General features: G+C 37.5%; 1 protein-coding gene across 6 annotated transcripts in view; it reads left to right on the plus strand.

Moving 5' to 3' along the window:
* The window catches only part of agpat3 (1-acylglycerol-3-phosphate O-acyltransferase 3), a 111352-nt gene that overhangs the window by 74939 nt on the left and 19937 nt on the right, over nucleotides 1–16476 (plus strand). For all 6 annotated transcript variants that reach the window (XM_088912852.1, XM_088912851.1, XM_088912856.1 and 3 more), the window contains 3 exons: nucleotides 2545–2698; nucleotides 5034–5136; nucleotides 6973–7048. In XM_088912852.1, coding sequence (XP_088768978.1) covers nucleotides 2545–2698; nucleotides 5034–5136; nucleotides 6973–7048 — 333 coding nt within the window. The remainder of the gene's footprint in view (nucleotides 1–2544; nucleotides 2699–5033; nucleotides 5137–6972; nucleotides 7049–16476) is intronic.

Below are 16476 nucleotides of genomic sequence, written 5' to 3' on the forward strand. Positions count from 1 at the left end.
TCATTTCCTGTTTCCTGTTTATCACTTTAATCAACATAACCCCATAATTGGTTACTTATACCTACCTTTTATACATGCTGTAGTATCCGAATTCCAAGAAAGGCGAGCGTATGGCTGACTATGCCCTTGTAGACTCCACAATACACTTCGTCAGGTTTAAAAATTAAACGTTTTATTCACATTCACTTTGGTTTCGTCAACAAACAAAAAAAGGAGTTTTCCACAATACCAAAACTATTCCTCACAGCTCTAGTAAACTAAACGCGCACCTACACAAGACACGGGTAAAGTTAGCTTGAAGTTCGAAAACGATTTTGGCACGCCTGTAGCGTTTTCACGACACCTCCTAGGGTTACGAAAACACTGTGTGTACAAAGTACATTGTGACTGTTTTCACAGCCTTCACTATGTCGTTTTTAAGCCATTTTTTTGACCACGCACGAATATTCTTTTGTCCATATCTTCGCAATGGAAACACAGAAAGCCTTCAAACCAAATGCATTTTAAAGACCTTTACTTGTGAAAATGTTCACATCCTGCACATAAAAATATCAGTGAGCTAATTCTCTTTTTTTAAACCTCCGGTTTTTCATCAATGCGTAACTACGCACTAACTGGAACCCGGGGGGACCGCTGTGTACACAAGTTCACAATGCAAGAAATACTGCTCAATACAGCTTTGTGCGAAAAACCTGTATATCACCGAAGGAAGCAGAACAGCGCAGTCTCCAATTACCCAGACTGTAAGCACGGGAATAAAGCTTTGATTTCTGAAACCCTTTCTTTATGTCCTGTTTTCATTCAGCAGGAAAATTCCTATTCTTTACTCAACAGCTTTTTAAAAACAGTACCCATGATGTTCAAATCATGATGTCCATGATTTTTTACACAGAAGACACAGCTTTCGGTTGTGAATCTCTTTTTCTCGTGGTTTTATTGAATGTGGCACTATGCACTGGGATTGGGGGATGCTGTTCACGAGTCAATAGCATTTAAACCACAGCACCCACAATGCTGCAAGTGTTTTACACTAAGCAGGCCCTCTGACCTTTCCAAGCCTTGCTTTGGGTTGTGAAACCTTTTTTAGTTTTTTTAAAGATATTTTTAATATGAAATAAAGAAAGGGTTTCGGAAATCAAACAAAGCTTTATTCTTGTGCTTACAGTCTGGATGATTGGAGACTGTGCTGTTCTGGTTTCTATGGTCATATACGGGTTTTTTGCATGAAACTCTATTGAGCAGTATTTCTTGCGTTGTGAATGTATGTATACAGCGGTCCCCCAGTGTTCCAGATGGTGCGTAATTGCGCATCAATCAAAACCCCGAGTGTCAGAAAAAAATAATTAGCTCACTGATATTTTTATGCAGGGGTTGTGAAATTTTTCACAAGTCGTGGTCTTTAAAATGCATTTGGTTTGAAGGCTTTCTGTGTTTCCCTTGCGAAGATATGGGCATAAGAATATTCGTGCATGGTAAAAACAAATGGCATAAAAACGATGTGAAAGCAGTGAAAACAGTCACAAGGTACTTTATACACAAAGCAAATGTTCTCGCGACTCAAGGAGGTTTTGTAAAAATGCTACAGGGTTGCCAAAATCGTTTTCGAACTTTAAGCTAACTTTACCCCGGTCTACACTAGCACATCAGAACAGTTGCGCTTTAATTTCCTCTCTGTTCTTGAAAACTAAAACTTCCAGAATTTACATTAATGAACATCGGCGATTTGCCATTTTAAAGGCATATGCACAATTTATGTAAACAAAACAACGTGGTTTTCAAATAGTAGAACATCAACATATTTACAGTGTTGTTTTTAAAGAAATCTAACCAAATTAAAACATCTCATGACTCCTACGCATGCATATTTATTTTTAATTTTTTCAAAAACATATTTTGCTGCTTTCAGATATTAAAAACATACTTGGATTAAAGCTGTATAACATAAATCAATGATACAGAATCTCCTCATTTAAAAGTTAAATTTTAGAAACAGTTTAATTTGATACACAGTTATAGTTTCTGAGCTGAATTTTTTTCCGAAAATCTGCAATAATTAATTCTTGAATATAAGTTGTTTAGTTTTTAATTGTATTTATTGATTGCTTCAACTGCTGTTTCTTTCTCAAATTAGGAAGAGATGGTGTCCATTTTAAAACTTTGCAAATGACTGTGTGTTAACCTTTTAGTCTTCTGTTCTTTTCATGTCCACTGTTTAGTAATGTGTCCAACAATAAAGGTAGTGTGTATCATTTAGAACCTGAGTCCTATTTTCTTTTTTAGTCCTTTTCCCCTCAACTATATGTTTTTGAGAACTGTTGTACAGATGACAGTTATTGAAATCAGAATGTCCAACAATGCTAGATTGCTAGAATGGTTCAGGATTATCTGTAATAGTATATATTGACTTGTCCTGCCCAGTGCTGGAGCATGTTTTGTTACTTGATATTCAAAATCCAATGATTCCCCAGCTGTGGAATTTAAAAACACAGTTTTTTAACCAAGTTCTTCTCTCCCAATGCATTCTTGCACTGTCTTGTTCTATAGATCCTCCTCTACTGTGAAGGGACGCGCTTCACAGAGAAGAAGCACCAGATAAGCATGCAGGTTGCAGAGTCCAAAGGCCTCCCAAAACTGAAACACCACCTACTACCACGGACCAAAGGATTTACTACCACTTTGCACTGTTTAAAGGGAACAGGTGAGGATGTCTGTCCAGACTGGAGATCTAGTGAACAGTCCTTAGCCCTCAGAAGTCAATGTCATATGCTGGAGGCCAATACACGATCTTACCTTCTTTGTTGTCTGACACAATTGTCTCAAGACCGCTTTATTAGTGTGCAGGCAAGGCATTCACTAATCAGGCTAGTTCAAACACACAAATTGTAATTAAATTAAATTGTCAGATTGAGTTTCTGAACAAATAAAAAATTATGTGTACACATTTTGCTACACACTTCAGGTTTTAATACATAAACCTCCACAACATATTTGCTAATACATTAATTAAATATACATTAAATATACTAAACACATTAGTATATTTACTAATACATTCGTTTGGTCATTACAGAAAAACAAAAACATCTACACAGAAATTTTACTTCATTTTACTTCAAAAGTGAATTCAGGTCTTAACCAGTACATAGTTTTTTTTTTTTATTCCAGGATAACCAGTAGCTGATTCCTAACTGTACATTGAGGAAAAAAAGGTTATCTTCTCCATTATATTAATCTCATTCACAATATCAATGCACTGTTGGAGGTTCTTTAATAAACTTTTTTCTTGTGATGGCTTTTTTTACTAGTAGAATAATTCCTAGTATATATCTGTGTTTTGGTTCATTCTGCACAAAAGGAAAATTTCCCAAATATGTAACAGAATTCAAAAGGTGAGTAAATCTACTATTTTATTAAGGGTTATTTGTATAAATTGCCACTAACAGTGTACCTTTGGGCAGGACCAGGTATGTGTTAATGAATCACTATCTGCTTTCCACATAACCCCATAACCTCCAACACCTTGAAGTATTTTCCTTTTGTTTTACTTTTACTTATATTTTGGGGGCAAGGTAAGAAACGAATCAGGTTTTTCCAACAGACGTTTTTCCATGTGACCTTATGAAGCTTGTTGAAATGTGCATATATTCATCCTCTGTTCTCATATTCTTTTTGCCAATTTATTTTAATATATTCTGATTATATTTTTTCATGTCCTCTACTAATGTATACATTTGATATTTTCTTTTAATGCTTTTAATGATTGATAAACAGCTATAAAAATATTGATCATTTTGTCATCTTATTCCATACTTTGGTTATATATAATATAAACATTATATATTGTGTTTCTGTGATGCTTGTTCCTGCAATGTATATACTGCATGTATATGACAAATTGAAAGAATACAAATTGGTGAAGTTACTCTTTCAGATAGCATCTTAAATGAGTACAAGCCATCAATGCCTGACCTGACACATTGTCGCACATTATCAATCAACATTCAATTTCCCAATTCTTACCAGACCCAACTTTGCGTTAGGGATCAGGCTAAGGTAAGGTAGTTTAGCTGCACATCTGCTAAGCCTTCTTTTGTCGGTGTGGGCAAGGGCTTCGTGAACTTCTTTTAGAGGACAATTGCAACTGTTTCAGGCCAGTGTGGAACTGGCAGGTGTGATCCTAGCCAGTCCCTGGATGGCAGACCTCCTGGGTAAGCTAAGGTTCCTGTTTGAAGAGATTTTAGTGGGACCAGCAGGGAGCGCTCACTCTGAGGTCTGTGTGAGTCCTAATGCCCCTGTATAGTGTCTGGGAAACTGTACCATAACAAGACACTGTCCTTCAGATAAGATGTAAAACCGACACTGTGATCATTAAAAACCCTAGGTCATTTCATGAAAAGAGTAGAGGTTTTACTCCTGCGTCCTGGCTAAATTTCCCATTGGCCTTCCCCAATCATGGCCTTCTAATAATACCCATCCATGAATTGGCATCATCACTCTGTTCTCCTCTCCACTGATAGTTGATGTTTGATGAATATACAGCAACACTATGGCTGCTGTCACATCATCCAGGTGGATGCTGCACATGTGTGGTGGTGGAGGGGAGTCCCCATTACCTGTAAAGCAGCTTGAGTGGAGTGTCCAGAAAAGCCCTATATAAATGAAAGGAATTAGTATTATTAACTGTGTCTAAAGGCTTGATTTAAATAAAAACTATGAATGTTTATTCCAAATTGGAGAATGTTGGGGTGAAGCTGTGTCAATTCTAAGAAGCTTATTTTCCATCTGAAAGCTAGCTTTGCATCTTTCACATAGGAAATATAATAATTCTTTTTGATATTTTTGAATAAGGGAACCCATGGAATTAATTCACTTGTCAAATAATTCACCAGAATTGTCATTTTAATGTTAATAACGAGTAGTCAGGTGGAGTAGAAAAATGAAAGCAAAGAGAAAATTGGTGATCGTTTTTCTCCCTGTGATTATGGGTAAAGCTGAGTTTATGAAGATAATATGCTATTGCTTTTAATTTTTAGTTGCTGCAGTTTACGATGTTACCCTCAATTTCAAAGACAAGAAGAACCCCTCTCTATTAGGAATCCTACATGGAAAGAAGTACGGGGCAGACATATGTGTCAGGTAGGAATTGCACTTCTTTAATTCGGTTGTGCTGGAACTGACTTTTCTTCTTTTTTATGTGATTGAGTTGATTTACCCACCACCACAGGTTCTTTATAACCCATCAGCTCCAACAAATGTTTTACATTAATAATGAATGTGTTGATTGTCCACAGACATTTTTTTTACATACGTGCAGTATGTATGACTTATTGGCAAATCAAATAATTGGTGGATAATTAGTATTAGATTCAATAGATACTGCTTTGACAAAAACATTTCAGACAGAGAACTTAGTATGTCTCTTCAGAGCCAGTGTGGTTCCCCACAGTTTTGCAGTTGTTAGGCTTTATGCTTTTGTCATAATCAGTATGACCAGTTTTAGAATATTACTAGGCTTTAATCCAATTGTAAACTGGCAAAAGTTTTACATTGACTTTATATTTATAGGCTGTGCTTTGAGTTGGGAGTTTATACATCTGGTGGTAAAAAGAACTAAGCAAGTTCTTATTGGTTTTAGTAAGTATTTGATAATGGCTCTAATGGCTATGTAGCTTGTTCCGTACTCCCGCATCCCTTTGTGCAAAGAAGTACTTTGTGCAAAGAAGTAAAAGTGCACTTTTACCTAGGTTTCTTTTGTGTCTTCTGGTTTGTGTTTCACTATTTATTCTGATAACATCCATTGCGTTGACAATGCCTTCAAGGATTTAGAATAACTCAGTTGGGTCCCCTTGTGGAATTCACTGTTTAGGATTTGAAGGATAATATTTTTATCCCACAAAAGAAGAAACAAAAGAGCAAGAAAGCACAATCTGAAAACATATATTATACTAATCCACTTTTCACATTCTAATACTATTTTACTCCTCTTTTCAGCTTTTTTCAGCTTGCATACATGCTGTGTGGTATCCTTAAAACTGTTTTCTTATTATACCTAGTTGCAAACTGGTGTTACAGTCTTGTCCATGGTTGTGGGATAAGTGTAGTTCAATGGAAAAAATCAAAACCAGATAGCTTTTAGAAGTTTAAGTAGGTAGCTGCGTCAGCATGCATAGGCTGCAAAGGAACAGGTAAAGATTTATTCCACACTGAAATGAAAATGGGCCAAGAGGACCATTCTGATCATTATTTTCCTAAAAATTATTTCCTAATAATTTTCCTAATGAATAATGAATTAGATTATCCCATTCTGCTTAACATGGCTGGCCAATTTGTTCCAGACACCCACAATCTATGTTGATCTACACAAAGGTGTCCCTTCCTCTTTTCAGAACTATGTAATTGTGGAAGGAGGAACTTCCTCAGAGAGGAGGTCGTGGTGAGAGTCAGAGCACTGATGCTGACAGTTCAATTCCAACTCAGCATTGTCATGTTAGAGTCCTTAATTATATTAAGATTAAGATAACTTTATTGGCCATATACAATTTCTTGTATTTTCGCATACCCCAACTTGCTCTCCATGAGACACACAGACAGGGAGAGAAGCATGGGGTAAGAGCACAGGGTCAGCTATTTATACGGCACCCCTGGAGCAGTTGGGGCTTGCTCAGGAGTAGGAGTAGGCCTTGCCCAATGGAGTAGGATTCCCCTGCCGGCCACAGGATACGACCCGGCAACCTTCCAGCCACAGGTGCAGATCCTTAGCCACAGAGCCACAGCACTGCCACATAGTTATTCAGCCAATGCTATTACAGTAGGTTCCATGCAAGTAGAATTTAACATGCACACTTGGGTTTCTGTAGTAAAACTTAAAAAAACTTGGTCTGAAAACCTTATCTCCACAGCTTAGATTTGACTAGTAAAACACCCATGGATCGTGTCTTTAGACTAACTGGTACCTTTGTTATTTTATGGCAGGAGGTTTCCTGTTGAAGATATTCCAGAGGATGAAAAGGAGGGAGCAAACTGGCTCCACAAACTTTATCAGGAAAAGGTAAAATTCCCATTCTTTTCATCTTTTCATCTTTTAATAAATTGAGTCATGGGACCACTTATATTGTAATTTGTTTTACCACACACAGTATTATCTCATCCAAACAGTAACCCTCTCAATCTCTTAACTGGCCTTTAAGAAATCAATGGATACTACATGTGAGTGGTAGGTTGCGGTCACATTGAGTCACATTGTATTTCCATTATATTAAACACTTAAAAAAAACACCTGTTAATGGGGTGATCATACTTGTGTGGCTGGCAGCTGGCGAATACTGGTGCTCATCTTATAATTGTAAATGTAATCTGTAATAAGATATGAGGAAGGTCACAGGAGTGGGCATCCAGCTGTTTTTGTTGCTAGTAGAATAATAATTATTGAATAATAATAATTAATAATCACCCTTATATACAGATGCAGCCAATCAGAATACTCAAAGTGTAATGTGCCATACCATGACAATTGCCACGGTATGATGAAAAGTACCTTTTTTATATTATTGAATTATCTGATACAGGAATGTACTACTCTGTAAAACTGCCAGGTGACACATTGAATCCTTCCTGTACTGTGTGTCAGCTGTGTCTGTTGCATATAGTAAATCTAATAGTAAAAAGTAACTGTGTATTATCCCCCATTAGTGCTTTCCTGCACTAATCGTATTGTACAGTAACACTTAAATGATTTTTTCATTGTTTTTAATTATGTACAGTATACATAATTATTAGTCATTAGTAATTGTGTGTAAATAATAATAAGAAAACATATATTTTAATAATAATACCTCCTTACACTCATATAGTGTTTTTATGGACACTCCACTCAAAGTGCTTTACAGATAATGGGGACTCCCCTCTACCACCACTAATGTGCAGCATCCACCTGGATGATGTGATGGCAGCCATAGTGTGCACTGTACGCTCACCACACATCAGCTATCAGTGGGGAGGAGAGCAGAGTAATGAAGCCAATGGGGATTACTAGGAGGCCATGATAGGTAAAGACAATCGGGGGAAATTTGGCCAGGACGCCGGGGTAACACCCCTACTCTTTTCGAGAAACACCTTGGAATTTTTACTGACCACAGTCAGGACCTCAGTTTAATGTCTCATCCGAACACATGCCTTTTGACAGTACACTCATACCCCAGTATCCGAACCTAATTTGTTCCCGATAATCTGTTCGAAAGGCGGGAGATCGTAAATTGAAAAGAAAAATTCCATTATTTCTTATGGGGAACATTCCACCCTGTTTCGTCAAGTTAAATAAAAAACCACTCTAAACATATAATACCATACAGACCGTTATAGCAACCTTAGTAAACAACGCAGTTCTACTCAAATAAGCCAACTATAGCTGTAAAATAATATTTTTTTTATTCTTTCATAATAGATTGCTATCTAAGCGATCAGCTAGAACAATGTGCATACTGTTGTTGACTATTACACTTAAGAATCTTTTTCTCTTCCTTAAAACCCCATAATGAACAGCAACAGCAACAGCAACAAAACATCTTTTTTTCACCTCAGAAATATTGCTAGACTACACCCCATGTTATCACTAACTGTGGCTGAAAAGCTGATCAACACATTTGTCTTCTCCCGAATTGACTACTGTCTCTATGCTCTACTCACTGGGGTATCTAAATCTACATTGAACAAACTGCAGTATGTCCAAAATGTTTCGGCAGTCAAACTCCTGACCAGGTCTAGTGCAAGTGATCACATTACTCCTATCCTGGAGTCCTTCCACTGGCTTCCTGTGAAATTCCGTGTGGGACTTTAAAATCCTCATGCTGACCTATAAGGCTCTGCATGGCTTGGAACCTCAGTAACTGAACTATTATCGCCCTACTCCCCACCTCACAACCTTCGCTCTTCTAATTCTGGTCTCCTAACTGTCCCCAAGCCCGTCTACATTGTATGGGTGACAGGGTCTTCTCCTGTTATGCCCCCAAACTCTGGAACTCTCTGCCCAAGGATATTAGAGAGTCACCTTCTCTAAACTCCTTCAAACCCAGACTTCTTTAGAAGAGCCTTAACTTAACTGGTTCCATTCTTTACCCCTCTGCTCTTACTTTTCTTAGTACCACCATCCACGTTCTCCTCTGTGTATTGTAACTGTAATCGTAAACAAAGGACTGCTGCCTCTACGGCATCCTTAACCACAATGCCTTGCGCACCTGCAGAAACAAACACCTGTTCGGTGGTGCAAAATTCAAATGGATCTCGGCCAAAATCGTTCACTTTTGAACTTCAAAGTTCACATTAGCGAAATTTCATTCTTATAACGAATTACAAGATACAAAATCTTGATGTTTGGATTAGCGAAAATGTGTATACTGAACGTACTCATACCAGGATGTGAGTGTATAGTTTCCCTGTCACTATACTGGGGCATTTGGACCAACACAGACTGCAGGGTGAGCATCCCCTTGCTGGCCCCACTAACACCACTTATTTTATATTTTGATTGCAAAACTATATTATATATAGTGGCTTTAAAAACATATTTCAAATAAAATAAACACATTAAAAACAAAAGAAATTAGCTGTGACTTGAAAAATGTACTATACAATCAAAAATTGCGTTGGAGCTAATACTGTATAATTCAGCACTGTATAAATGTTTTTTTAGGGAAACCACATCGTAATGATTCTGACTAAATGTATTTGAATTCTAGTATTCAATTTTTTAGTGTGTCAGTAATTCCATCCTAGTTTTATTTCAGTGTTTTAAATTCATTTAATTTTTAAATGTGTGGTTTTACTTCCTCTGTAAGCAATAATAACGTTGATCATTTTAGTTATTTGCTGTACATACATAATTATATAATTTCTATACTGTACAACACTTCTTTGTAGTGTATTGGAAAACGCTACTTGTAGTTTCTATTTAACTCATCCAATTGGTATGATGGATTGGTAGTTCAGTGGTAGAATTCTTGCTTGCCATGCAGAAAGGGTTGAGTTTGATTCCAGTCAATGTGTAAGCAGTACAAATACACCACCTGTTTTTCATTTGGAGATTACTGAAATGATACAATGCATGTGAATTACACTATACCAAGCTAAGTGCTTGACGTATTTGATTGAAAATGTCGATATGAGGGGTGGCTATGCACTGTAAGGAGAAGGATGTACAGATGCACCCATTCAAAATGGGTGGGGTATTTCGCGGTATACCCCGGTGGGCGTGTCGCATCAAAACGCAGTTTCACGCAGTATCACGCAGTATCACGTGGTGTATCGCGTCATTTGACGCCATACCGGAAAGTATCCAGAATCACCTTGTAAAACTGCCAGGAGGAGCCAATAAAGCTTAACCTCTCATGTACAGCATTTGAGCTTTTAAATTTAAACTGTGTATTACAGCATGTTAATCATCAGTCATTAAAAAGTTGGTATATTTTATGAAAGCAAGATTGCTCAGTTGGGCAAAAGTACACGACCTACCTTTATCATAAGTATTTTAATTATGCAGAAATATTTTATGCATCAAAGCCTTTACCGAAGATATTACTCATATTATTAATAATGAATGACCTTGGACAAGCTGTAAACTCAAAGTAGTACGCTGGTCCACATTATTTGTAACCATCATTTTAAATGAAAAGACTATTTTTTCATCGACAAAAAGTAACACCACAGCATTTCATTGATCTAACTAACAAGGACGGGACATTAGCTAGCCAATAGGATATAGGAATAAATTACTTTTTTTGTTTATTTCTTTAGCACATTTATTTGAACATTTCCATCGATTGTACAAGCACTTAAAAAACTGTCCAATCCCTAGTTCGTCTGTCATTTTTAAAACAAAGACTGTTTTAAAAGATACTTGTACCAGATACATGAGAATCCAAACTTTTTTATCTATGCTTTCTTATCTACGCTAAGAAGTACTCTTTAAAATTTATCACACAGTAACAAGTCAAATTTCAGGGGCGTCCGTATACCAGAGATTATGGTACTGCTTCAGAAGGGTGTCAGCCAGTCAGATTCCAGGACCGGAATTATCTGTTTTATAATCGAGAATATGTAAGCACGTATCTAAATAAATTAATAATGATATTAATTTAAGGATCTAAATTTCTAAATCTATGTATCTATATAGCTGGTAGTATTACTGTATTTCACTTTCTTTGTAAACACATTTTGTTAACACCCGAATCGCAGGTGGATTCTGTTTTTTGGTCTGTTATGGTCTGTAGTTCAAATCCTGTTTAACTAAAAATTAGACACGAGAAGAGTATTATTGATCAATGTTGTGAGGCTCTGGCGGAATTTCTCCGTAAACTGAAGAGTTATAGATGAGACAGGTTGTGTATCGCTTCTTTTGACACTTGTAAAAAAAAACATTCCAATGTTAATGCGACACGGAAGATAATGTGGTGTATTGGTCGTTAGTGAAAAGATTTCATCATTTAATCTCTTTACTGTGCACATTTTAATCCGCTTAGTATTGAATATTTATATGGAATTTTACCACTAAAGGGAAGTTTTAGTAGCTAAGCATAAAACGCAGAGGAGCATAACGAAGGTCATAAAGGTCATAAACGATTTTAATTTAGGAACATAAACATATTATGTAAACTGTATGTTGCTGTTGTTGGTATTTTAAAGAAAAAATACACACCAATACTCAATTTCTCCTAAAGTATATTGACATTTTTTATATTTCAAAATAACACGTGTTCGTACTGTATGTACAGTACACAGCGGTACCGCAGGTTGAACTGTAGGGCGCAAATCCACCCGAACCCAAAAGCCCACATATTAATGTGCATTCGCCTGGCGCTGTGCGGTTTTCATCACTCTCTGCGGGAGTGCTGGCTGTGATGAATTAAACAGGTTTCACAGATATTTTCAAAGTAGAAGGGGGCAAGACACCCCCCCACCCCCGAAACCCCTTTTTTTTTGCTTACAGTAGTAGTACTTAAGTACAGTACAGTAAGTACAGTAAGTACTTACTGTACAGTACTTACTTACGGTAGTACTTCTCGCGTTAAGAAAGCTATGTGTTAGCATAAACTATTAGTAATCAATAATATTAAATTTAGCAACAAAACAACAAAAACCAGCTGTCAAAAAATGTTTTTTTTTTAAAAAGTAAATTGTGTGTCCATAATATTGCTATTTTGATATTGCTAATTGCTATTGCTACTGAGTCTCTGTGTCTACAGTACGTTGTTTGTGAACCAACCGGTTTCACAAGTATTTTCAACCCCCAGCCACTGTTGTTTCATTGGTTGTTATCCTGTAAAACGCTTTGAGGAGCCACCTTTAAAGGCGCTATATAAAATAAAGTTTATTATTATTATTATTATGAATATTGATCATATTTCTCCTCCCAGAACTTGTAAATTGTTGTTGTTATCCTGTAAAGCGCTTTGAGAAGCATACTGTCCAGCTTGTCAGGTGCATTCTCTTGTAAATTAATAAGTAGAGCTTTGGGCTTATTAGTGCTCCACTTACAGCAACCCAGTGTAAATACATTTTGTCTCCAAATCCACCACCACTTGTATGAATCATAGCCCTGCCAAACGATGCAAATTCCGGTGGAATGGTTGTGTGCAGGAATTATTCAGTATGGCATCTCCATGTTCAAGTAAACACTGCTCTGTGTGCAAATGCAAATGCATTTAAAAAAAAGTTTTTTTTTTTAAATGCCACCTTTAAAGGCACTATATAAAATAAAGTTTATTATTATTATTAATATTGATGATATTCTTCCTCCCAGGACTTGTAAAATTGTTGTTGTTATTGTTGTTATCCTGTAAAGCGCTTTGAGAAGCATACTGTCCAGCATATTGTATTTCATTGCACTTTGACAGATCGTCTTATAATCACTTGTTGTTAGAATATCCCCCAAGAGGATATTCCCCCCAAGAGGATATAGAGGATATCCCCTAAGAGGTATCCAGAGAGAGAGACACCAAGGGGTGCGGAACCAGGGAACTATTTACATGGAAAATAGGCGATCTCCCCAGACTGTACGCCCGTTTCACTGTTACCTGGATACCTCTTAGGGGATATATTATTATTTGAATAGAAACAACATATGTTGTTGACTTCCTGGTGTGTAGAGCAGATCAGCACGTCTTTTTTCCCCAATCAGAGGGGTGTCAGATGGTGTCAGCCAATCACCATTCTGAAGCCCTACCGTAAACTCTGGTATAGGGAGACCCCAGAATTCTGTCCCATAGTTTAGATAGATAGATGATAGATACTTTATTGATCCTGTGAGTAAGTAAGTAAATCATTTTCATTTTAGGAAATTATGAAACGCTCGGTTAAAAGCAAGGGAGATTGTCCGTTATAGTGGACATAAAAACAAGAGTTTGCTGCGGCATTATTGGAAACCCAGTTTTAACACAAATTGCCAGCATTATATCCTAGAAGATACAGACCGGCGCCAGACCGGGAGAATGCCCGGAGCATAAAAGAAATTCAGACAAACTAGGGATTGGACAGTTTCCAAGTGCTTGTACAATCGGTGGAAATGTTCAAATAAATGTGCAAAAGAAATTTAAAAAATCATTTATTCCTTTATCATATTGGCTAGCTAATGTCCTCTCTTTGCTAGTTACCTGTGGGTGTGTTTCTGCGTTGCATAGCAACGAGTGACTATATTCTCAGGTGGAGGAATGTAAACAGCTTAATTTTCGTGTTAAATATTTTTTTTAATTAAAATTCATTCTATACAGCAATCGCATTTTTGGGGACCGTTTCATAAAACTTTGATGCTTAAAATGTTTAGGGAGAAATGGAATACTGGTGTGTATTTTTTCTTTAAACTACCAAGACCAGCCATATACAGTACAGTTTACATAATATGTTTATGTTTCTAAATTAATATTGTTTATGACCTTCAGATGCGTTATGTTCCTCTTCTTTTTATGCTCAGCTACTAAAATTTCCCTTTAGTGGTCAAATTCCATATAAATATTCAATACTAAGCGGATTAAAACGTGCACAGTAAAGAGATTAAATGATTAAATCTTTTCACTACCGACCAATACACCACGAGTGCCCCTGTCGGTCATTTTGGCCAGCCAATCACTTACTGCGGTAGACTGCGGTGGCTTGTGGGTAGTTGCCCGCGGTATGGGTTTGTACCGCGAACTTTGAATGGCTGCATCTGTATATCTGTCAAACTCTTCACCGAACTTAGGGAATTTACACAAGACATTAACATAACACTTTCACAGTGAAATAATGTCACTTGTCGACTACTTTGGACAAAATCAACTCTCCCAAAACCAAATAAAAATGTCAAGAAGGATTCGACAACATCAGAGAGAAGATGACCAAGATGGAGATCATGCCAGTGGAAACTGTACAGTTGAGGCTAACCTTATCATAGATAAAGTAACAGCAAACATCACTGACTCTAAACTCACTGTTTTAAGAACCTGTCTCTGCTATATCCAATAAAGTGGACATGATGATTAAAAGAGTAGATGAAGTGGAGTAGTGAGTCTCAGAATTGGAAGATGGTAGTGTGATGGTGGACAGTAGAGTACAAATGCTTGAGGCAGACTTGTGCAGGGCACAGGATCGTCTTAAAGACTTCGAAAATAAAAGCTGGCAGGAAAATTTAAGAATCCTGGGACTAAGAGAGAACATCGAAGGAAACAACCCAGTTGAGTTCTTTGAGAAAAGGATTCCAGAAACCCTTGGCATGAAAGTAAAGGGCGATAAAATCAAACTGGAATATTGCCATCTCATGGGAATTCGACACAGATCTGGGAAAGGCACAATGAGGTGCTGATGTGACAACACAACTACTAAGAAAAGCAGAGAGTAATAGAAGCAGCCAGGGCCAAGAAATAAATCATTGTAGAGGAAAAAGAAAGGAGAAAACGCTTCCATCTTCCAAGACTTCTTGGTAGAGGTGCAGAAAAAGAGGGCAGAAACTGCCGCGTCAAGGAGTTGGCTACGCGATATTGGACTGAGGTATTCATTTCTGTACCCCGCAATCATTAAAATTTTTAATGGCTCGGAGGGATCCGCTACTCTTTCCAATGTTAAAGAGGCAGAGAAGTTCCTTAAAACCCTTCAACAGCAATCTTCCTTGTCTAAATAGTGAAATGTCCACTAATAAATGAGTGGCCTTGGATTTAGTTTGTGAATATGATCAAGCAGAGAACTGAATCATCATGCCTGCACAGTGACTGAATTTTTTCTCTGACTTGTTAAGTAATCAGTATTTTTGAGATATTGTTTTTATAAGGTAAGTGTAGAACATAAATGGTACTAGTTTTGTGTAAAAAATTGAAGAAAAAGTATTTTGGCAAGGAGTAGACAGTTTTTTTCTTAGTGTAATAGTTGAACCCCCTATAATTGTGCATACTTATTACTGACTGTCGCAGTTGCATGGCTCGCAGAAACTTTTAGTTTTACTTCTCTGTTAATTTAACAGAGAAGCTAAACAATTTTGTTCTTTTTCTTAGTTTGCAGACTGAGTCTAGTAACCTTGTTTTAATACTGTTCTTTTTTTCTCTTTCTTACCATTATTCATTATTCAGAAGATAAAGAGGTTATTTTTTAAATATCCTGGTGAAGTTGTATTTTGTTGTTTTTTTAAATAGTTAAAATAAAGTTAAAGTTAACTTTATTAATAGTGCAATACGCACATTAAGCAATATTTAACATAAACATACAACATACAAGTTACAACATTTACAACCAAGGTATGCATCTTGACTAACCAGAGAACCCCAGACTGCTGCCAAGTATTCAAAAAGCACCATGTTTATTAGAATTGACTTTCTCCAATATTAACAAATGGGGACATCCCCAAGAGACACATGCTGGGTCCAGGATTAACCTGTTCCTCAGTCTCTAAGGGCCACATCTCTTCCAGGACAAGATGTTCCATCACAGCACTTGTTAACATCTGGGTTTTCCAACCAGATTTTGCAACCACCAAAGCTGCCCTCCACACAGTACCGCACAGACGGCTCTGTGGAGCACATGAAGTAGATGTAGGAGTAGGAGGTGCTGTCCAGGAACTGGAAGGTGTAGATGTGGAAGCTGCGGTGGTGCTTGAGCAGAGGCAGCCTGGAGTGGATGTGCAGGGTGGAAGTGTGGCTGTAGCAGTCATCATACAGCAGCACCCAGGCAGCCTGACCAGAGCAGGGGAAGGCTGTGCAGTAGTGCACCAGCAGCACCAGGTTGGGGTCTGGAGTGTTCAACAGTCGCACCTCCAGGTAGACTGGGAGAGGCCGGTGGTACTGAGGGTAGAACCTGGAGTAGCTCTCATCTGTAGAGATCCAGAGCTGCACCCCAAACACTCCCTGAGCAGCACAGCAGAGGGCAGGTAGGGGCTCTTCTCCTGGTGACAAGTTCTGTTACCTCATGTATGTGGTCCCAAAGACAAGGCAAGATTATTTCCTTCAAAATGTTTGCATTGGGAACAAA

The sequence above is a fragment of the Atractosteus spatula genome, chromosome 4, assembly GCF_055471065.1.
Source record: "Atractosteus spatula isolate fAtrSpa1 chromosome 4, fAtrSpa1.hap1, whole genome shotgun sequence".
NCBI lineage: Eukaryota > Metazoa > Chordata > Actinopteri > Semionotiformes > Lepisosteidae > Atractosteus > Atractosteus spatula.